This window comes from Mastomys coucha, unplaced genomic scaffold, assembly GCF_008632895.1.
Source record: "Mastomys coucha isolate ucsf_1 unplaced genomic scaffold, UCSF_Mcou_1 pScaffold3, whole genome shotgun sequence".
In the NCBI taxonomy this organism is placed as follows: domain Eukaryota; kingdom Metazoa; phylum Chordata; class Mammalia; order Rodentia; family Muridae; genus Mastomys; species Mastomys coucha.
This window is the reverse complement of record NW_022196909.1, coordinates 34,819,253-34,843,104: the sequence shown is the minus strand read 5'-3', so window position 1 is coordinate 34,843,104 and position 23,852 is coordinate 34,819,253. Positions and strand designations below refer to the sequence as shown.

The following is a 23,852-nucleotide window of genomic DNA, read 5'->3' as shown; positions in this document are numbered from 1 at the left end:
AAACTGCATGAGAAGAGCCCGAGAGAGTGTTGCGTCATTCTTGCTGGTCGAGGGTGGTCGCGACAAGAAGACATATCTAGTGTGTGTGTATGTGTGTATGTGTGCGTGCATGTGTGCGCGCATGTGTGCGCAAGCACGCAAGTGTGATTAGAATTTGATGCTGGGGCTGAAAAGATGGCTCATCGGCTAAAAGCACCGGCTGTTCTTGCAGAGGACCCAGGTTTGATTCCCAACATCTGTACAGTGGCTTGAAACCATCTGTAACTCTAGTTCTAGCGGGCCCAACACCCTCTTCTGGCCCTCAAAGACTCTGTACATATGTGGTACAGGCATACACACTCAGGAACACACAGCTAACATAAATCTTACAAACAATCTACCAAAAAAAAAACCCAAACAAACACAAAACCAAAACAAACAAACAAAAAACCATATAATCTAATACAACCCAGCAATAATCTAATGGACAGAACTGAGATTAACCTTTGAGAGCAACAAACCACTCGAGAAACTCACTTTCAGTCCTACTAGCCACTTAGAGCAGCTTTTAGAGAGACCAGCAGCAGCCAACCGTCCCAGTGGGACCAGGAACTGAATACAAAGCTACTTTAGCACTTTTGGAGATGGTGGTGAGGTGTGTGTGTGGGGGGGGGGACGCAGTTTGTGGGGATAAATTACAGTTGCATGTCTGTAGCCCTTTGGGTAATTTTCCATTTAGATTTCTCTTTTTTTTTGAAGTCTAATAAATTAATAATCTTTCACCTCTTTGTTAATTACAGTAAATTATTTACCTCCAGTACTGAGAAACTTACTGGCGACATTAATAATTAAAACCAGGAATTATGCCACACAGAAAGGTATCCCACCAGCATGTAATATTCATGAGGCAGGATGTGCCAACTTGCCAGGATCCTGTACCCCCTTGGATCTGCTTCCTCTCCTTGCCTCTTGTAGCTCTTTGCTGCCCATCAGAACCTAGTCACACCACAGCTGAGCAGATGGCACACCCGCCCAGCCCAGGGAGCTAGAATGTGCTGACGTACCTCCGAAAGGTAGCGTTTCAATCCAATATTGGGTGCCAGAATAGTTTCTGCTCAGAGTCTGCTTTTCCGTTCATGGAGGTTGGTTCAGGTTTATGAGTGGCCCTGAGTCCAAATAACTTAAATATGAGCTGCCAGAAATGTTCTTACTATAGGGGAGGTTTCTGACACAAAATAATAGCAACTGAGTCGGAACCTGCGGTTTTATAGGCTGATCATGAATTGGTAATTTCCTTTCCCGACTGTCTCCACACACTTTGTAACAGGCTAGCATTTAGATAAAACTGAGCTGGGACAGGCCAGCATCTACTTATTTTAGAAAACAGTATGTATTTCAGAATGTCTTTACCATCAATGCTCAGGGCCACCACGGCTCCGAAGCACAGCCTTAGCTCCACCAAGAGCCGTTTAAAGGGCTAAGCAGGGCACACCGCTGGGTGACCATTAAAACGGAAGGAGTAGCTGGGGATGCACCTCAGCTGGCAGTGTACTTGCCAAGCACGCGTGAAGTTCTGGGTCTGGCCTCCCAGCACCATAGACCTAGCATAACAGCACACACCTGTAATCCTGGCATTTGGAACGTGAGAGCTGAAGGATCATAACATGAGTTCAAGGTCACCCTCAATCAGGACTTGAGTTCCAGGCTAGCATGGGCTACGTGAGCCCCTGCTCCTAGGTCTCATAGGATCGAGGTGGTGCCTAGTGAAAAAGTCCAGCTTCGGGGCTGAGCCGCATGTAGCTGAATTTGGCAACTCCTCTTGGCACCTCCTATGGGAGACGACCCTTGCTACCGCGAACTTATTGGAGGTGGCTCAAAGGTGATTGTGGGCTTCTTCAGGCCCAGTTTTCACAACATCACCAGAAATGTGGGGTCATTATCTGAGTTTTTCGATTCCAGGAAAGGAGTTAGAAGGGCCAGTGAGGGTCCAGCATTCATGGGCTCGTGCTAAGGCCTGCGCCTGCGCAGAGAAACAGCAGCTTTTCTCCCAACAGCATTTGCTGCTGCAAGGGTGCTGACTACCCTACAGATGCTCCTGGCCATGGGCACGGGGGTGCATGTATTTAGGGGATTAGTTTGCATGCCCACTTGGTACAGACAAAGACAACTTCCAGCAAATGACCCCCAATGAGCACAGGGGGATGCTTTGCTCCGGATCGTTTCCATGGCAACATCTGCCGGGCCTGTGATCCTTGGCATGTTTCTCCATTTTCTCAGCATCTTTGTCTTTTATTGGTTGATAAGAGACTTGGCAAGAGTGTAAATCACGTCCTGGCACTGACGCCATCTTGGTGTTAAACTATAAAGCCTTCTAGTCTCGCCAGATGACTTTGATTTCTGTATTAAAATATTATGATTTGCCGAGGAAAAGAACAAAACCCAAAACGTTTTCAGTTTCAGGCCAGACCCTGGGACTTTCCAGACATTTACCCGGGATGCTTGTACCAACAGACTGCTCCCATGTGAATATTAACACGCATCTTACAAAAACCGAGGTCCGGTTTATTCACTCAAAAAGTGCTTAATTCTTAAAATTTTTTTTTTCTTTTTGAGACAGATTCTTGCTCTGTGACTCTGACTTCTTTGTCGGAAACTGTATAGTCCAGGCGGGCTCCGCAGGCTCAAGAGAGGCTCGATCCTCTCTTGCCTTAGCTTCCTGGGTGCTGGAAATGACAGGATTAAGTTATCGCTTTGGCTTTTCCCTTCTTTTGAACAGTGCTCCGACAATCCGAGGTGCTTAATTCTGTGCTAAAGACTGCCTGGCTTACGTTCTCCAAGTCCCCGGAACCTTTTAGACCGCAAAGTGACATTACGCTCATTTTACAGCTAAGGAAAAGGAGGTTTTCAGAGATTAAAAAAAAAAAATCTGGCCACACAAAGTCACTGGCTGGCACACAGTGGCTTTGTTAGGACAGTATATTAAAAACAGTTCATATCGATTTCCTACGGACTTTTACTTCCGAGTCAAAGGGACCACTGGCATACCATGGTCTTCACCCCCGTCTTGGGGCATTATTGCCATCACACTGCACATGATTCAAGGGAGTCCAAAGCCTGACTAAATGATGAGGTCACTGTCTCCAAGAGCTTAATATTTTCTAAAAATAGTATCCCTGTAGCCCAACACATCGGAGGAAAGAAGAGAGTAAGAACACGCTGGCCTCATTAACCGGGACACACCCTCAAGTTCAGGTCTGGGAATAAACAGAACGTGTTGGTCTGACAAACCAGGACACGCCCAGAAAGCCCAAGTCTGGGAATAAATACTAAGTATAGAAGAGGGCAGGAGGGGGGAGGAATAGAGAGAGGGAAGAAAGGAAGAGATGGAGGAAGAGAAGGAGGAAAGGGGAAGAGGGGGAGAAAAAGAAAGGGGGGGGGGAGAGATCTAGCTGGCTCTATCGTCCAGTTACTCCCAACTGCTGACTGTTAGCCCTCGGTGTCAAAAGTATACAGTATACACTTCTAGTATATACTTCCCAGCATCCTTCAGTCCTAACTTGGGGCTTTCCAGCGTAGGGGCGGGGCTACCCATCTCCCAGAATCTTGTCCCTGTATAATGCAGACATTTTGGTCTCTTGCCCCCGTCTCTCTGCATTTCTTGAGTTTTCTCTCTCCCTGTGTGCACATGATCCTTTTCTTCTTCCTCCCCTCTCTCTTCCTCCCCATGGTGACCGTCCCTGGTTTCCTTCCTTGGGATCAGTGAACCTGCCCAAGAACAGCTTCCCAATGATCCTGCCTTTTAAATATTTTAATCTGGCTTGAATGGACTCATTTCAGCGGCGGAGAAAGACATCAATTTCAAATACACGTAGCCTAATGCACCAAGGCATAAATAGCTGAAGAGCATTGCTTTTTACCCTGATATAATGTTGCAATGCATCTCTCTGTGCAAACTTTTAGGGTCTGGGCACTCTCCAGACCAGGGGGGGGCAGGAGGGGGTAGAGAGGTGAGAGCAACCACTGGATTGGCTAAGCTGAAATTGAAACTTCAGAGACTGCTCAGTGTAGGGCACTTGCCTTCCAAGTAGCAAGATGACAAGAGACTCTGGAGCCAGGTGGAACCTCCCCTCCCCTTCCCCCTCCCCCCTCCCCAGGGTGCTTCAAGACAGGACAGACATTGGGTCATGGTAACCTGGCCACCTAAGAGGAGACAGGCAGCAGCAAATGGAGGCTTGAGTCTCAGCTCTTCCCCAAGCCCCAGGCTTCTGTTTGTAAAGGGCAGATTAACACCTATTTCAGTAGAGCATGGTGAGCTTTGGCTGTAACCCCAGCACTCAAGAGGCAGAGGCAGATCTTCGCACATCGGTACCCTAAGCATTCCTGAGGCAGGACAGAAGGAACAAAATTTCAGAGACGTGAGAAGGAAAACACCCATAGCTACGAAGAATCCCAGAATAATCAATGTTGGTTGGAAAGGATTGTGATATTGCTATTACTTTCACAGATGTCATCTAGACAAGCTAAGAGAGCAGTGACTCCGGGGTAATGTCTATGACCTCAGGCAGGACAGAATTATTTTCCCCAGATAGAGCCTGAAACTCTCACACAAAAAGAAATATTCCCTGTGGGTGAGACTTTTTTTACCCTATCAACTGCGATCCTATCAGGCGCCCTCAGCAACCTCCCATTGACAAGACAGTAATGTCAAACCCACTAAATTCCTATTCACGGCTGTTGCTATGCAAATAGTGAGCTTGCACTCTCCCAGGGGCCCTGGGTCGCCTGCCTTTCTTTCAAGCCCTGCCTGTTCTCATAACCCCCGTGGTTAAGCCTGTATTAAAACGTCTTCAATAACATCCCCAGCTCTGCTTCACAGACTGGCTGGTCCTGACATTCTCTCTAGTGTCAAAGTCCCCAGTCCTGGTGTGGCTGGAACTGAGGTCCCTACAACTCTTGGGGAAATCCTGAGCTACTGAGAGGGACAACGGAGTTGGATGCCTGAGAACTGCCCACAAGCTTGTGAGTCAGCTAGCCCAGTGTGTACTGACAGCTGGAGAAGCAAGAACCCTACAAAGCTGTCCTCTGATCTCTACACATGAGCTGTGGTGTGCACATGCCTAAGATCACGCACGCACGCTGCGCATCACTCGCACACATGCATGCTGCTCACACACAGCAAAGTAAACGAAGTCAATAGATGGCAGTATCTCTTCATGGGTGGTGTGAGGCTTTAACGAGACGTGTCCCCCATAGGCTCAGGCATTTTTAACACCTGCCCCGCCCCAAGTTGTCGGTGCTGTCTTGGGGAGGTGCTGGATCTTGGCAGGAAGAAGTACATCGCAGTGGGCGGGCTTTGAAAGGGTCTAGCCTCGTCCCACTTTCTGTTGGCTCTTTGTTTTGTGTTTGTGGCTAAAGATGTGATCTCCCAGCTTCCAGTTCCTGCCACCGTGCCTGCTGCTTGCGGCTTCCCCCACCCTTCAACTTCCACCCCCTCCCCCCAACCACCACAATGGGCTTCTACTCTGAAACCTTGGAGTGCCAAAGAAACTCTTCCTCATTGCTTTTGCTCACAGCCATTTATGATTTATCGTAGCAACTGAAGAGACACTTGCAGGGGTGGCTTAGGAGCACGAGGGGAGCTAGCCAGCACAAACACATGAAATCTTTTATGAAACAGAGTCCATCAGGGATGGCGGCTCTTCCTATTACACCAGCCCAAGAAAGGCACAAAGAGGCAGGAGGATCCAAAGGTCAAGGACACTCTAGGCTACATGCTAAGTTTACCTATGTTAGATTAAAAACAAAACCAAGAAACTGCAGATGTGGATTCCACAAAAGGAAACCTAACTCAAGCCAAGGATGGTGGTACACTTCTCTAATCCTGTCCTCAGGAGGCTGAGGCAGGAAGATCTGACGCTCATGGCCATTCTCAGGTGCCCAGTGATTTTGAGTCCAGCCTGCACTACATGAAAAACAGGAACAGAACCGACAACCAGGTAGGAATGTAGAAAACAGAGCAGGCCTTCTCTTCTCCCGAAAGCAACTACTATTGCCATGTAAGGCTTTTTCTTGTACTAGGATTGAACTTAGGGCCTAAAACATGCTAGGGATGCTCTTTACCAGTGAGCTAAATTTCTGGCTTCTTTTTGAAGACCAGGTTGACCTCAAACTTGTGATTTCCCTGCCTCAGCCTCCCCAGTAGCTGGTGTGACAAGTGTATGCTGTCACACCCCTCTAAAGCTTATGTTGAGACTAGAATTTAGGCTATAATGAAGCATGGTTCATTTAGATTCCCAAATCTGACTGATTTCTATCTAATTTGGTGGTGTTCAACAGAAGAAGGTTAACCAAGGCCGGCCTGAAAGCTGAGCCGGTCGGCACGTCACCGCTAACTAACCCCACAGACTTCAGGAACTCACAATACCAATTCCTCTGCCTTAAAAACAGACCCGTAATCTTACCGAGCCATCTTTGTGAGGTGTTGAATGGATCCCCCAGGTACTGCTGGCCAAGCACTTCCAGGAAGAAAGCAACATATTAAATATCACCAGGCCAGGTGTTTATCTCCCTGGGGACTATCTAGCAAATCTTTCATTTGAAGCTAGCTTCTCTTCAGCCACTGTGCCCCTTTTCTGAGTCCTGCTTAGAGGTGGCATAAGCAGAAGAAAGAGCAGAGTCAGCGAGTGTGGTGGGAGTGGGGGGGGGTCGCTGCAGTGAGACACGGAAGGACAGCTGTAAGCTTTTCTTCCTGTTGCTGACATGAGTGACGTAACGCTATTGAGAGAGGGTTTCTCTGTGTAGCGTGGGCTATCCTGAATTTGCTCTGTAGACCAGGATGGCTTCCAACTCAGAGCTGCCTGTCTTTGCTTCCCCGGTGCTGGGATTAAAGTCATGCGCCACTACTGCCTGGTGAAAACGTCAAGGTTTTGAGAAAGCAAGCGCATGTTCTGGAGGACCCTCCCATTTGCATGTCATGGGCTAAGACATCAAATAGTTCAACAACCCATAATGCATCATAGGATATACAAAGTCATAGTAGTCTCTAAAAGAAAAAAAAATTAATTCATAGGAAGTAGAATAGAATCTCAGGTTGTGAGCTCCCTGAGCGCGCGCCAGGTCGGAAGATGTGACCAACGCCGCCTGCACACTGTGACAGCCTCCAACGGTGTTTGCAGAATTACCTCCATGGTCAGCATTCAGGCAGTCGATAAGACTGATTAGAAAGCGCTTTAGTTAAGCCTTGAAAACAGGTTACTGTTGGAAAGCCTGCCCTGCATCCTTAGGCAAAAGTCATGAGGGCAGAATGTGGACTGATGTTGGTATAATGTTATTGTACACTGTATAAAGATCATTTTTGCATTACTCAAATGCTGGTTTCTGCACCCCCATACCTGGTTGAAATCCTTATTCTGAGACTCTCCCTGATCAGCCAGCGATTGATGGGAGAGGGAGAGGGAGAGGGAGAGGGAGAGGGAGAGGGAGAGGGAGAGGGAGAGGGAGAGGGAGAGGGAGATTTAGCCAGAGGAGAGGACCTAGGAGGCAACAGAAGAAAACAGCTGGAGCAGAGAAAGCCAGTATCTTGGAGATTTTGGTTGGGAGGTAGCCAGATTATTTTAGAGGATTAAAATAGATTAATACTGCTCAGTTGTTGTGCCTTAGAGCTGTTAAATAGTCTTGCATCACTCACTTGAGAGCTCGCTGGGTTAAGAGAAAACTGCAACGTTTATGAAATGAACACTAACAGACTAAAAAAGTAAGCTTGAGGTAGGAAAGCAATCCAAGCAGAGAAGGGAGTGGGCATCTGTAGGGGCGGAGCATCTGTGGGGACCGGGCATCCGTCCCACTTCTCTCTTTATGCTGTCCCTAAGTGAGCAGAAGTACAAGGGATGCTCACTCTTTTATAGCTATTCTCTTGAAGGATTGGAAGCTCAGCTTACCTTCCTTTCATTTTGCTAAAGTTCGATTAATCTGTTCCAAGACAGAAAGCCTGGAATAATAGTCTTATCACTTGAAGATGCCGAGAGCCTTGCAGTGTTGCTATGGACACGTGGGTGTTTACATCAGATTCCATTGCCACCTGCAGCTGGGATATTAGTAAAGACAGGGACCCCGAGTCCACTGGGATGTGGGGCGACTGAAAGTGAATGACTGGTTTCTGTGAAAGATTTCAGTGGTTCTTGATGCGGGTAGGGCTGCTTCTAGCCGCTCTAGTGTTTTACTCCCAGAAACGTTGGTGGCAGTCATCTTTAGGGTTTAGCCTGTTTATCTAAAGGCTAGATGCAGCCTGCGAGATGGCTCAATGGGCAAAAAAGCTTGCAACCATGCTTGGCAACTGGAGTTGTCCAGGACCTCTACATGAATGCATGCACAATACACACACACACACACACACACACACACACACACACATACACACATACACACACACACACACACACACACACACATACACACACACACACACACACACACACACCTTTTTTGTTAGGCCTAGGTAAATTTGAGTCTTACTAGGTTGGCTCCAACTTCATTTTGGGGGTTTGGGGGTGGGTAAGCCTTTGTAAGGCTCCCTGCAGGAGAAGAAATCCCCTAAAAGCCATGTTTGGGTCTCAGCCTATGAAGGGAGAAGGAGATTCTACCATTTTTTTAAGTGATCTGACAGAGAAGTGGGTCGGGTAGGTAGAGTCGGCCATCAGAGCCTGGCACTGCTATTCGCAGGCGTGTAAGCAGAAACCCAGCCAAAGGTCAGCCCTTTCCATTCCTCTCACGGTGGTTAACTTGCCTGCCTTGAAACTTTGGTTCTTCCTATCTCATACCCGTGGCCTGATGTTTAAAGCACGCTGTTAATAATTGTTAGGAGTGAGAATCGGGAAGATTCCTGTGAAAACAGTGGGCCAGAGAGGCACATGGCAATCATGGAAATTAGCACCAGGTGTAAGACCCCTGAGAACAGGTGTCATGTTATCTTGGCTTCTTCCTGGCCTTTCTCCCCATCGAGCAAGGGGAAGGGATACTGCAGTTGCTAACCAGAGGCAGTCGGGGTGGCCAGTGACCCTGCTACTTCAAGTTGTGCCCACACGGGGCGAGTTAGTCCAGTCATGTGGATTCTGCCTTAAACGAGGCCAAGAAATTATCTCCCATGGCTGAGGTGAAATACAAGTAAATTAATGCCTCCAAGAAGTGCAGGGTAAATCCAGGCACTCGGAGTCCCACGTTTACTCTTGCCATGAGCATCCTTGCCACCTAAGGTGCACAGTTCCATTCTTTGTAGAAGTCCAGGGTTAGCTGATGCGGACCATGCGCCATCATGTCATAAGCCACACTAGAGAGCTGCTCTCAATAATTCTAACAGAAGAAATGGCGACACCCATTGATTTCCTTTAAGACAGCCCAGGCTTCCTTTGAGACTCTTCCTCCTCCCTTCTCTTCATTAACATCTATTTGGAAAGGTTTAGAAATGAGTCTAAATATAGTTGATAGTCTTTTATTATTATTATTATTATTATTATTAGTATTAGTAGTAGTAGTAGTAGTAGTAGTAGTAGTAGTAGTAGTAGTAGAGTTTAGGAACTGGAGAGCTAGGTCAGTGGCTCAGAGCACTAATTGCTCATCTGGGGAACCCTGGGGTTTCGAGCCCCGGCATCCAACATACTGGCTCAACACCATCTATAATTCCTGTTCCTGAGAATCCGGTACCCTTTTCTGGCTTCCATAGGCCAAACACCCAGACACACGAAATACATTTTAAAAATTTTTTCTAAATTACATTTTAAACTTGTTTAGTGTATGTATATATACATATATATATATGTATATACATATACATATATATGCATACATGTATACACACATGTATATATACATGCATGAGCACATATGACATGTAGTATGTGTGGAGGTCAAAAGGCAGCTTGCAGGAGTCTGTTTTCTGCTTCTGCCATGAGAGTGAGTTCTTTTTTTTTTTTTTTTTTTTTTTAAAGATTTATTTTTATTTATTTTATGTGTATGGGTACACTGTAGCTGTGAGTTATCATGTGTGGCTGCTGTTGATTTCAGGACTTCTGCTGGTCCTGCTGGCTCCGGCCCGCTGGCTCTGGCCCCGCTCGCTCCTGTGTAATTTACTGTAGCTGCCTTCAGATGCACCAGAAGAGAGCGTCCAATCTCATTACGGGTGGTTGTGAGCCACCATGTGGTTGCTGGGATCCGAACTCAGGACCTTTGGAAGAGCAGTCAGTGCTCTTACCCGCTGAGCCATCTCGCCAGCCCGAGAGTGAGTTCTTGGGGATTGAATGTAAGTCAGCAGGTCAGCAGGTCAGCAGGCATGGTAGCAAGAGCTACCTTTACCCACTGAACCATCTCCCCAGCATTTCCTGCTTGGCTGGTCTGATATAAGATCTCATGGACCTGGGCTGGCCTTGAACTCCCTATTGTAGTAAAGGAGTTCAACTCTATTGTAGTAAAGGATGCCCTTGAATTCCTGCCTTCACCTCTCAGGGGCTATGCCACCATACCTGGGTTTATGTAGTGCTGGGGACTAAACCCATGGCTCCATGTATGCTAGCTAGGCATTTCAACCAACTTGGGGCTACATCTGCAGCCTGGAACACAGATGCCACTCTAAGACAACCTGACACACAGACATCAGGGCTTAGAAACAAATACACTAAATGGCAACTGATCAATATATAGCTGTCTGTAGGAGAAATTCAGGATCCCTGCTCCACCTGATACTCTCATCTTCACATGTCCAAGTCCATTACATAAGACTGCAGAATTATCATCATAAAATCTACACATGCCTTCCCATACACTTTAACCATATCTAGATATATATAATTCCAACTGCAGTTGCTGTAGTCACGTGGCCTTATACAGGAAGCAATGACAGAGGTTAGCCCATGCTCAGTGCTGATGTAATCTGAATAAGTGGGTGTGGTGTGGGGGAGCTTGGGGCATGAGGCCACAGGCCACAGTCAGAGGTGCAGCGACCTGTGTTTCCTAGCTGGATGGACATCTGAAAATCAGCTTTGGAGCTTTAGAAACCACCCGGCTTAGGATCCAGCTGTGGGGGAGTCTCTCTGTGGACATCTTTGGTGTTTGAAAAGAGCCATAAGGGACGCCTTTATGCACCTGCAGTTAAGACCTCTGAGTCAGCAGCATCCAACACAATTCGACATTGAAATTCCCATGCCTGATCCTGCCCAGGCCAACTGAGTCAGGAACTAAGCAATCCCGGTGTTAAAAGTTCTCACGGGCGGGGAAATTGTCTAGAAGGTGCTGACAGATGAATTTACCATTCTACTCTTATGCCCAAAGTGGGGCTCATGGATGACCAAGGGGCATAGCTGAAAGGGGATGTTCCTATGGGGAGAGAATGAAGCAGTTCACAGACTGCGACTGAGGCTTGGGGGCGAGGGGTGGGGGACATAATGGATGCTGACCTCTCTCGTGTCCCATCTGTCAGGCTCTGGCATCCACATGTATCTATACTCAGCACGAGATCCTGGGGTGGCACAGTGCAGTGTGACTGTCAATGTCAAATGTCAACTTGACGGATCTAGGACTGATGGGGAGATGGGCCTCTGGTGATGGCTGAGAGGCAGAGGGTACCCTGACTCAGTTAACTGATGTGGGAAGATGTATCCTAGTTACAGTGAAGTGTGGGTAGGACCGCTTCCTAGGGCAGGGATCCAGGACCTTGTCAGCGGAGGAAGTGGACCTAGCACTAGCAACCACACGTTCATTGCTCTAGGTTGCTGACCATGGAAGCAACGTGACCAGCTGCTTCAAGAGCCTTGACTTTCCTGCTAGGACAGACAGACTGGACAGACTTTGGCCTGAACTGTAAGCTAAAATCAACCCTTAAGTTATTATTGTCAGGGCATTTCACGAAAGCAATCGGAAAAGGAACTAAGATCTTGGGGTCAGGGGGCGGTAGCCCAGGCTACCTTTGTATCTCAACTGTACTTTAATTATGGTTAATGTACAAACATATTAGTCAGCAGGATGAAGAAGCAGGGGCGGTTCTCAGCCAGGGCAGGGCCTGTTCTGTGGAAGAAAGTTCACAGAGTCCATCTGTGTCTATTTCCTACCTTGATTCGTCAAGAGCCATTCTGGCTGGACAGTGGTGTGTAGCTTTGAACCTGAGAGCAAGCCAAGGATCAGTGGTCTGAGAATGCTTACTGTTTAAAATGTACGCCATGCTTCCCAAATCGACAACAAGCCAGAGCAGGACTTGGGAAATCCATAACTACAGACATGAGGTGAAAAAGACAGACTACCCATTTGTCTTTGTATGATCTATTGTGGGTGGGTGTTTTCCCTGTGTGCATTCATGTGTACCACTGCCGTGCCAAACTCCTGGGGAGACCTGAAGGTGGCACTGGAGGCCCCAGCACTGAATTTACAGACAGTTGTGAGCCATCGTGTAGGTGTTGTGGATTGAACGTGGGTCCTCAGCGAAAGCAGCCAGTGCTCTTAACAGACCAACCTTCTATCCAGCCCCGGACCATTCATTTTTGATTCTTTGATTTTAATTCAAATGCACCCATGACCTTCAGCAAACATTTCTTCTGAAGCTCTCCCAGGGCCTTCAGAAGGCTCTTTTCTCAGAGCTGCTCTTCCCAGAATCACCTGCTTCTTGTTCTCCACGGTTAACACACCTTCTCAAAATTTTGTTCCCCTCTTTTAAACGTTATTTTAAAGGTGTTCATACAAAGTATAAGAAAAAAAAAGCTACACAGAATACGCAACTACCCTGGCACCCAAATCCGACAATCACCACTTGGAAAACGTATATAGAGGGGACGTGGTTGGGTAGTTATCTCCATGGATAAAGACTCTTGCTGTACCGGAGGTCAGAGCCCCAGCCAGGAAGGCGTGGTGGCTGCCTGCAAAGCCAGCACTTGGAGGGCAGAGACAAGCATCCCTTGAGCAAGAAGACGAGCCAGAGTAAGTGAAATTAGTTAGCTCTGGTTCCAAGAGGGACTCTGTGTCAATGACTAAGGAGGAGCATAATCAAGAAAGACACCAGACAAGATTGACTTTGGGCCTCTGCAAGTACATGCATGCACACAGACAGACAGACAGACAGACAGACAGACAGACACACACACACACACACACACACACACACACACACACACACACACACACACTGTGGAGGTTAACATGAGAATGCGCCCTCATAGGCTCATAGATTTGAATGCTGGGTTCACAGATGGTAGACCTGCTTGAGAAGGATTAGGATTAGGAGGTATGGCCTTGTTGGAAGAGGGTGTGACGGGTAGGCTTTGCGTTTCTGCTTCTGGACTGGACTTAAGCCCTCAGTCGCTGCTCCAGCGCCATGCCTGCCTGCCTGCCTGCCTGCCTGCCGCCACGCTCACTCTCTGCCACGATGGTCTACTGTCATGATAGTCAGAATGGAACTAATCCTCTGGTACACTAAGCAAGCCCCCAACTAAATGCTGCCTTCTCTAAGTTGCCCTGGTTGTAGTATATCTTCACAACAATAAAGCAGTAATTTAGACACACCATGCGTCCACACCCACAAAACAAAAAACATCCCCCACACACTGTCAGATTTGCTTTATCTGCTCTAGAGATGAAGTTGGGAAGTAAGTAGCTGGCTTAATTAATTTGTTCCTAAAAATTTGGTGACGCGTTTGTTCTCCTATGACACAAAGACTCTCCTGCATAACCTTGATTAAAACTTTTTTTTTTTTTATATGAGACAGGGGTTCTCTGTGTAGCCTTGGCTGTCCTTCGACTTGCTCTGTAGACCAGACTGGCCTTGAACTCAAGAGATCCATCCCTGTCTCCAGAGTGTTAGGATTAAGGGTGTGTGCCACCTCTGCCCCTAAAACATTTTTAAAAAAAAGATTTACTTATTTATTTTATGTATATGAGTACACTGTAGCTGTTTTCAGAGACACCAGAAGAAGGCATCAGATCCCATTACAGACGGTTGTAAGCCACCATGTGGTTGCTAGGAATTGAACTCAGGATCTCTGGTCAGTGCTCTTAACCACTGAGCCATCTCTCCAACCCTTATATTTTATGATTCACATTCCCCTCACATTGGTCAAGGATTTGACTGGTCAGCCTTTACTGACAACCTAACAGTAAAGAAAACATCTCTACACATCTTGGGCTTTTGTTTGCTTTTTTTCTCCCCTAAAGGCTCTTGGTGTGCTGTGGACTCTGACTGATTGTAGAAGGGTAGAGATGGTCACGTAGGTCAGTGGTTCTCAATCTGTGGGTCGTGACCCCTCTGGGGTTGAACGGCCCTTTCATAGGGGTAACCTAAGATCATTGGAGAACAGATATTTACATCATGATTCATAACAGTAGCAAAATTATAGTTATGAGGCAGCGATGAAAATAATTTTAGGATTGGCGGCTAACACATCATTAAGCGTATGAGGGGTCACAGCATTAGGACGTTTGAGAACCACTGCCCTAAGACTGAAGCAGCTGGCTCCAGGAGTGCCAGCTTCATCTTGAACCTTTGGGCCTTTCTTTTCGCACATCATTAGTTCTGAGTCCACCCTTCTTGATGACAGCTACCAACCAACCAAGGGAAGCGAGGAACATCGAGAACATTAATTTTTGATATATACTTTGATTCTGATGTGGTCATTGAAGTTTCAAAAGCCTACACCAGGCCCAGTCTTTCTCTTTCTGTCACTTGCTTGTGGATCAGATGTAAGCTCTCAGTTACTGCTCCAGCACCATGCCTGCCTGCCTGCCGCCATGCTCCCAGTCATGATGGTCATGGACTAACTCTCTGAAACTGTAAGCAAGTTCTCAATTAAATGCTTTCTTTCATAAGTTGCCTTGGCCGTGGTTGTCTCTCCACAAATACGGTGTGGTTGCTGATGGTGGAAAACATAATTTCAGACCCTTGCTCTGAAACAAATACCTAAGAAGTGATGGCCACAATTCTATTTAATGAGGATTTGACAATGGGTCTTGTATGAGGGCAAAGTTATGTGGGGTTCCCTTAAAGCACAAAGAATGACATCAATATATTGTCTACCACCTCATGTAACTGGGAATGTACAAGAACCAGGATGAGCATACTAGGCTCTTTAGAAAAGTCTCGACCAACACCTGGTGACATCAGACACCCAAAGATCATAGTCGATTACTAGTTTTTTAACACGGGCTGTCTCGGACTTACACCCACCTAAAACCCATGACACATGCCACACCTATAATCATCATACAAAGGTTATTTTTCTTTAAAGTCTCACCCTGAAAAGCCTCCTGTATTTCCCCCTGGAAGGCCTGCTTCCTAAGAACATTCTAGCCAGTGTAATGTAGCATTCACTGCAGGTCATTGCGGAATACGACACACACCCGTGGGTGTGACATCAGCGTGTCCAGACACGTGGGAGTTCCAAAGGGCTGACCACCTATTGCTCAACTCTAGCTTGGGTGTGGGTGACTGTCATCACCTTGTGCCATCAGAGAGATACCACAAGCTACCTTCAAGTTGGTTTGTGGTCTACGCAGATTCATCAATCACTGGGACCCTACCGTGATCATTCAAAACCAGGCACTGTGTCTATCTCTACATTTTTCTAGGACCGTTCTCAACCCGTGTGCAGCAGGACTGTGTCCCCGGGTCTTCTGACAGCATGCGGTACCCAATCAACCATAAAACCATGAAGAAGAAACTAAACAAGCAATGAATGAACCCACAGAGATGCTGGGACAGCAGAAAATACCACCACGTCTTGGCAAACTCTGAACTGAACTGAACCCAAAGCACGACTGGTTTAATCTATGACAGCTCACCATGCACTTCCAGGGGACACACACACTTCACTTAGGGACCGTTCACATGAGTGATGTCAGCTAACTGAACAGAAAATGCATTTGACTTAGAGACAAGAAAGGCATAGGTGTCCTTTCCAAGACACCGCAAGTTCCCCTCCGTGGGATACGCAAAAGAGAGAGTCGTTTTCTGACTATGGTACAGCTACTGGTTTTCTTTAACTGGCTAGCACCTGCAAATTTACAAACACTAAATCAAAAACAGCATAGGTGATATAGACATAGATATACATTAGATATAGATATAGATATGTAGATTAGATTTAGATATAGAGAGGTATAGATGTATAGATTAGCTATAGATGATGATATAGACATAGACATAGACACAAATACCTGCCATTGTTATGGGACTGAGAGCTTACCTGCTCTTTGGATGGTACCAGGAGTTCCTCGATCATCATGCTGTCCCGCGCGTAGGAGCTTCTGTTCAGGGTGTAGGACCTATCCGAACTGAAGGAGCGGAGGCTGTTGTATTTACAGTCACCCATTCAACAGTGGGAGGTGACGATGGGATGAAAGAAAATAAAGGCATGCAACTTTAAGAACAGGCAAGATGGCTAAAAATACCGACAAATGTGCTTTTTCTTTCTTTCTTTCTTTTTTTTTTTTTTTAGGAATGGTATCAAAATTAAATTCTTTCGATGGACTGAATTTTACAGTTGAGATGTTAAGATCTGGCCAATTTGGGGTCAAATCTGAGATGAAGCACATGGTGACTTTAGATATTCCACTATGGCGCCAAACCAGCACGGCTTTGAAGAAAAGCTTCTATCTGATAACACCAGTTTCTTCCCTTTTTTTTTTTTTTAATGATTTATTTATTTTATGTGCATTGGCATTTTGCCTCCATGTTTGTGGGAGGATGTCGGGATCCCTAGAACTGGGGGAGCAGGCAGCTGTGAGCTGCGGGGAATTGAACCCAGGTCCTCTGGACAAGTAGCCAATGCCCTTAACCACTGAGCTATCTCTCTGGCCCCAACAAGAGTGCCTCTCCAGTCCAACTCTGCTGCTTATCACACTTAGCCTGCACTGTGTGTGCTGAGGTGGGGGTCTGTGAGCGAGTCACTGGCAATCAGCTATGGCTTTACGTACTAAGAGCTCTGGTTTGGAGCTGTCTCTCTAGGATAGTTTCAAGAAGGGAAATAGAGACGTAGCCACATGCACTTGTTGCTTGTGTTCCAGGAGATCTTCACATACCCTGTATTCAAATCCTGCTTTTCCTTGGTTCGACTTTTTTCCGCTACTCTTATCCTTTCTGGACTCTCCCATAAAACCGTCCCTGAATTTTCCAGGGTGCAGCCCACACTCTGCCTATGTGGACCCTTAAACTGAAAGCTAGTAGATTATGAGGACTTGGGAGGATAATTCTAAAGTATCATCTTGGTTAAGGCGCCATATATCCACATATGTCCTGTGAAGCGCGGCTATCACTAATCTGAGTCTTGGGTTACTGGCTTTCTCATGATCCTCTGGGGAGAAAGAGGATGGTGGCTTCGAGAAACAGCTCAAGTTGCCACTCCCGCTACCCTACCGTACTTAACTGGCAAGCTTTCAGAGAAGGATATCCTGTCATCTCTCTGTGAGGAGGTTTCCCATCTAACCTTCATGAATCAGAGCTTTCGGACGGGAAAGAGGTGAGGTGAAGCCTAGACCTGACTCCCTAGCCCAGCCATGAAATACCTCCAACTGCTATTATACACACCGACTGACTCCTTTTATCTTAGGGTCCTCATTGGTATAGGGAATGAGGACCACGGGAAATTAGTAGTTTGCTTTTTAATATTGCCCACTTAACTGATAATGTGGGTCTAAGCTGGAGTCATGGCACCGCCATCAGTTGACCCAGTCAGATTTTGGCATCATCTTTGCCTTGTGCGCATGTGCACATGAGAAGCGCACAAAGACTAGAACAAGGGGCACACGCCCACTTTGCACAGTGAGATTCCTCTCCCTCCTGGCTGAAATATCATTAGCCATTACACACATCACTCTAAGTGCTGTACAAAGGCTGGGCCGTTCCTTCAGGACCAGAGTCTCAGCTTTCACCGAATCGCATGCTCTGACTCACAACTAACATTCATTCCAAGGCCGTTACCAAACATGCTTAGCAAATATTTACTGACTATGTCCAGCACCATCCAGGCACAGAGGCGCTTCCCCAGCAAGCCAAAGGGCTGCACTGCCAGGCTGGTCATGTGACCAAGCTTCCTTTCTCATCTTTGTTTCTTCTTATTATTCCTCTTTCTAGACCTTTAGCTTCTCTCCAAAACAGCATATGCTTCTCTTGAGCGCTTTCCTTTAACACTGTTCTTTTACTTTCTCAACCACTCGTTTCTTCAAATCAGGACTGGCATTCCCTGATATGTAGAGATGGGCCATAGTTGTATTGTATATAGGCAAATATTTAAAAGCTTTTAAGAGGGGGTTACATAATTGTGATCTTTTTGGCTTTCTTTCTTTTTGGGGGGGTGGGGTGCAGGAGTGGTTGGAGACAGGGTTTCTCTGTGTAGCCCTGGCTGTCCTGGAACTCACTCTGTAGACCAGGCTGGCCTCGAACTCAGAGATCCACGTGCCTCTGCCTCCCGAGTGCTGGGATTAAAGGTGTGCACCATCACTACACAGCTTTCAGTTGTCTTTTAACTAAGGTCCGAGAGATTATTTGTAGCCATCATTGTATCTTAAGTGTTAGACGCAGGGCTCGTTAGCAAACCATGCTTCCTGTTATTAGGATGTCTAAGACAGCTCAAACAAGCAGCCACCAGCAAACACACTGGACTTCTCCTTTAGAACCAGCAAACCCTTTTCCCTTTGCTCATGCGTTCTACTGCGTTCTACAAAACTTGTTAAGAGAGGGGCGTTTCTTAAGTGTCCATTTACTATAATACAGGTAAGATTCCTTTTTCACAGATTTGTATTTTTCCCCTTTCCCAAGCATAACTGATTTCCTAAAACGAAACAAAATTTTTTTTTTTTTTTTTTTTTTTTTAAAAAAAAGCACATTGCAGGCTAGCACAGCACAGCACAAATGCCAAAAACAAAAAAACAAAAAACAAACCAAAAATATGGGAATATGGGTTGGGGACAGCCAGAGGAACACTATAGAAGCGCCACATTTCTTACCTTATCTTGGGACTATTTTGGGGGTATTTTTAGAAAAAAGGAAAACCAGAGAAACAGAATGTAAAAATAAAATAAAACCAGACAGGGAAAAAAAAAGAAAAAAACAAATGTTATAGTTGAATGAATCATAGGTGAATGTCCCTTTAAATGTTACACTCAGAACAATCGACTTGATAATGCTCTAACAATATGCTTTAGTAAATTATTAATAATTTAAAGAGATAGCTATAAACACACGCTATGAGAAATATTTGCCTCTGAACATAACATGAATTGCCATGGCGGACTCATAACAGTGATCAGTAATGGCTTGGCCAAAGTCAGGGAAAAGAAGTCCTTAACATGGTCTTAAGACAAAATAATAATGATAATAATAATAATAATAATAATAATAATAATAATAATAATCACAAGAGGCAACACTCAGGTTTCATAGCTCAGTGGAAGGAAATGGCTAGGATTTTCTAGCAAGGAAGGAGAAAGCAGCTTTTGCCATGGGAGTATAAATGGTACCCAATTCTACATAAAAGACAAAAAAAAAAAAAATCTAGATCCTTGAAGGACCCAGGCGTTTTAGTTATAACTTCTTAGACTCTGTGATTGAAATATTGTACATTTTAAAAACTCCCCTCTCTCGTCTCGTTGGTGACACATGCTCCGATGAGATTTGCGAGCCTTTTAGGAATGTATTTATTAAAAAAAAGCCTTCTACTAGGTCATGTTGAGATTCCGAAGAAAAGGCCTCGCAGTATGTAAACTGGTTTCACTAACCTACCTGGGAACAATCCCCAAGGTTTACTTTGTGGGAAGTGCCATTTACTATTAGACAATGAAACTTTTTACAGCGGATTCCTAAACCGTAGGAAAATGTCCTCGGGGCTCTGGCTTAGAAGGTTTAATTATTAGCTTTAAAATAACTTTGACAGTCAGCAAACACGCTGTTAAGCCACACCAGGGGAAAAGAATTCCCAGCCTTTTGGACAAGGTCCGGTTCCTTCACACAGTGAGTTGACTTGGAAGTCAAGGCTTTCTCCCTTCAGCTGTTCAGACTGAATTAGCAGCCATTGCTGCCTGTGACTCTTAATAAGTCACAGTCGCACTCCTAGCAGGCCTACTGACCAACACACTAATGACACAACCTCAACTGCCTATGCACGGCAGACAGTTTACAGTTTGTTTTTATCATCAAGGGTGCTGTGTAGCAACCACAAATTTAATTCTTCACTAACCAGTACAGCAAATGATCGGCATACAAATTCCTTACATATCGTAACTAGAAAGGTCCTCCTGTAGGGAGCAAGCTACTTTGGAAACATGAGACTCGGGTTGGTTTTTGCCCATTTATCTGGGAGCTCATGCGGTACCATGCTGGAAGCCGACTGCAAAACGGGAGACGGGAAGAGCAAAGATTGACCTGTTCTAGCACAGGAGAGAGACGACACACTGCAAATGATGAGAAAAAAAAAATAACAGCGTGTGCATAGAGTGAACGTGCGCTTGTGTGTACGTGCGCGAGTGTGCGTTCACATGAAGAACACTCCACAGGATTCACATGGCACTCAAAGAGCACATTCTGGAGTCATGAGGGAGATGGCAATGATGCTGGCTCATGACAGATCATGGTTGTTGTAAGCAAACTCTGATAAAGAAAAAAAAAATCCACCCAGTGATAATACAGTACCTGGCAGAACGGGCTCCAAGACTGAAGCCCACGTAACCTTCGGCAGGCAGGGAGTCATCGCCCAGCTCCTTGAGGTCCTGTGGCCCAAGATACTTGTCAGTATCCCCTGTGATGGCATCTTCGCCTGCAGGTGGAGAACAAGCCAGTCAGAAGCCCTCCCTCTGGACAATGTGGCAATCGGGGAGAAAACGGACGGACGCTCCTGGTCTTATCTCCTTCCCAGGCGCCCCTGTAGGTTTTTTTTGTTTTGTTTTGTTTTTAGTTTTTTAAACTGCCATACAGAAAGAAACAGTGGAGGGAGAGGTTAGTTCCCCATTGCAGGGGCCAACTAAAGAAGAAAGCCCAGTTAGTGTTAATGATGCCTGCCCCCTTCCAGTCCCCCAGGTTCAGTTAATTAGAGAGATGGAACTTATCTATCAGGTGAGTTCCCCCCTTCCCCCACTTTACCATCCGTGATGAAGGCATCTTGTTTGAATGGAGACAGCCTGCACAATGAGGCCTATGTCACTATTACTGTCCTTAAAGTGAGGGGAGGGGATGGCTTTATTTAGTTATCGACTTGTGTGCGTTAGTGTGCACATGCTAAAGTGCACCTGTGGAGGTCAGAGGATGAGCACGAGTCAGTTCTCCGCTTCCATTGTGTGGGTTCCGGGATCAAACTCAGTCAGGCTTAGCAAGTGCTTTTAAACCAACTGAGCTATCTCACCTGCCTGGGAAAGAGATGGGTGGTTGTTCTTTAAACCAGTTTCCTCTTAGGATTTCACGCTGGGGCATATCTATTCCGAGTTCTGTGAGTTAATGGTGGGAGCCCTACCTGCCTGCCTGGGAGACCTCTGAGCGCCTTAAGTTTGAACTATTTCTAAACATCTCAGATTAAAGAGTCAGCTCAGCTGTTCCCACCGCTTGAAGTCTACTTGCAAAGCAACTAACTCTGCCTTAGGGAAGATGTGGCCTGAGCTAGGGGCTCCTGCAGCCAGAAAGGGGGACCATAGGGACTGTGCTCCAACTGGTCACACAAAGAGTTAATGCATGCAAACCGCTCTTCCGAGCTCTGTGTGCCTAGTGAGCTCACATGGAAAACCACATTCCAAGAGCAACAGGGCAGGTTTTTCAATCGTCTTTTGCCCTCTGGGATGGTTCCCATCCCACCCAAGGTATAGCACAGGCGGCTTGAAGTTCCCTCCACACGAGTAAGCCCGGTCTCTCTTTAAAATTACTTTTCTTCTTTTTCTAGATACAAGAAATCTCTTTTGGCTGACCCAAAGAGATTCCAAATGTGTATAAGCTAGGTTCTCTCAAGTGGTTCCCGGCTGGCTTCTCCATTCACTGCTGTTTACAATTCCCATTCATTTCAACTCTCTCGAAACCACAGGAGCTCAACTTTTTAAGCAACCAATCAGGTCTTGAAACACAGTGGCAACAACTTTTTCCCCCCCAAATGTAAAAAGCTGAATATCATCTTCCTGATGCTACTCTATGTCACACTATGTTAAGTATTCCCAAGGGAGGGGTATTTGCATATTTCTCCGTCAGAACCCGAACCAGCACCCACCACGCAGGAATTAAAGAAAGATCTTACTGTGTGGCAAAGCCATTTTCACCACGCTGGGTTGGGGAGTACTTTCCAGAGGCTTCCAGGAATTCCTTAAGCAGAGGTTTAGAGTAAGCTGTCCACACCAGCCCCAATCCACACCAGGCTGGTGTGGATCCAAACCCTTCCCTAGTCAGATCTTCTTTACCAGGGCTGCGGAGTTTCCCTCAGCATCTCCAAGTTGTCGAAGGCAACTGAGCAACTGTACATCATTCCTCACTTTTTTAACTCCGAAGATTCAAAAAAAAAAAAAAATCTCAGACCGAAACACACGAAAAATTCTGTGTGGCAACACTTAATAGCGACGAACATCCTTCTGACCACTCCACAGACATCCTTTCAAAGTGCCTTCTGATTGGATTAAGGACGCTCTGGCAAGCCTCTTGCAGGACCCAATAGTGACATAAATGCAAACCCAGGAGTTATTTGTATGTAAATATGAGGACTGCCTGGGTGTAGACTTTCAGTAACTTGATACCAGGACAGCCCGAGTAGCTAGCTGGGACCCTCACAAGTCCTGAGAGCCCGGGCACTTGAACAACTGAGAGACTTGAAGCGGGGCTCTTCTTAAAAAGTGAAGGAAGAAACAGCCAAGCCAGGTAGAAGAAAAACAAACCCAGGGAGAAAACAAAGAAGGGACCGGAGCAGGAGTGGCCCGGAGCTGCAGGCAAACTTTCAACTTTGTTCTCGGCTGGGAACACCGGGAGCCTCTGTTATTTATGGTCCCTGTCAGGTGGAAGGAGGGCAGGAAAGAAGGGAGGGCCTGCCCTTGGGTGGAGGTTGGGAAACTGCGGGGCCAGGGAAGCAGCTGTGACACTAGAGTCCCCAGGAACGCCTCGCTCACAGATCAACGGGGGGTAGGGTGGGGTGTGGGGGGGTGGTAGACAGACAGACAGACGCTCTGCTGGAAGTGTTCTGCTGGAGTTGGGGCAAGAGTTCGCTCCATTCTTGAACACGCCCAGGAAGTCTCTGCTTACTGCTTTTCACTCCAGAAAGGGTCCCCGAAGACCGAAGAGCGGGGTGACAATGGCCAGAAGGAGAAGACTGGACCTAGGAGGTGACCCTGCCACCTTCCTATTAAAACGTCCCTTCTTTGAAACGTGGGGCCTCTCTCCTATGGGGAAGCGTCCTGCTATTGTGGGCAATGAGGAGCTAGCCAGCTCTCCCGCAAGTCCCACCGGGGTACGCCGGAGGAGAGGCCATTTCAGCGGCGTTCTGATGTACACACCAGAATAGCTCGGTAGTTAGTCTAGGATGTTAGCAAAGTACTTTGAAACCTAAGTCGTTGTGCCCAGTATGGTGTTTTCTTTTTTTAAGTTTGTTCTTTAAATTTACTTTTCGAGAATTTTATGTGCACAATGCAATATGTTCATATCCGCTCCCCCCCCCTCGTCATTTCCCTATTCCAACACCTCCCTGTCCCTTCACAGCTTTGTTTTTTAAAATCCAATGTCTCATCAGTGCAGCCCCTAACTACAAGGGTGTGCAGCCATCCAATGGTGCAGAAGCAACTTACCTGTGGCCACACCCCTGGCCACACCCCCAGAGAAGAGTGACTCTCCCTGACCAGCTATCTACAGCCAATAGCTGTATACCAATACCCCAGTTAGGGGTGGGGCTCCCTTAAACCCTTCC

General features: G+C 46.5%; 1 protein-coding gene across 48 annotated transcripts in view; it reads right to left on the bottom strand.

Annotated features, from left to right (window-relative positions):
• Ank3 (ankyrin 3) overlaps window positions 1-23,852 on the bottom strand; it is a 642,120-nt gene that overhangs the window by 79,699 nt on the left and 538,569 nt on the right. For 39 of the 48 annotated variants that reach the window (XM_031347661.1, XM_031347659.1, XM_031347665.1 and 36 more), the window contains 2 exons: window positions 20,627-20,750; window positions 16,188-16,290 (listed from right to left, as the gene is read on the bottom strand). In XM_031347661.1, coding sequence (XP_031203521.1) covers window positions 16,188-16,290; window positions 20,627-20,750 — 227 coding nt within the window. Of the gene's footprint in view, window positions 1-16,187; window positions 16,291-18,945; window positions 18,958-20,626; window positions 20,751-22,205; window positions 22,865-23,852 lie in introns of those variants that run through there. The other 9 variants (XM_031347655.1, XM_031347668.1, XM_031347660.1 and 6 more) reach the window with 7 other exon arrangements.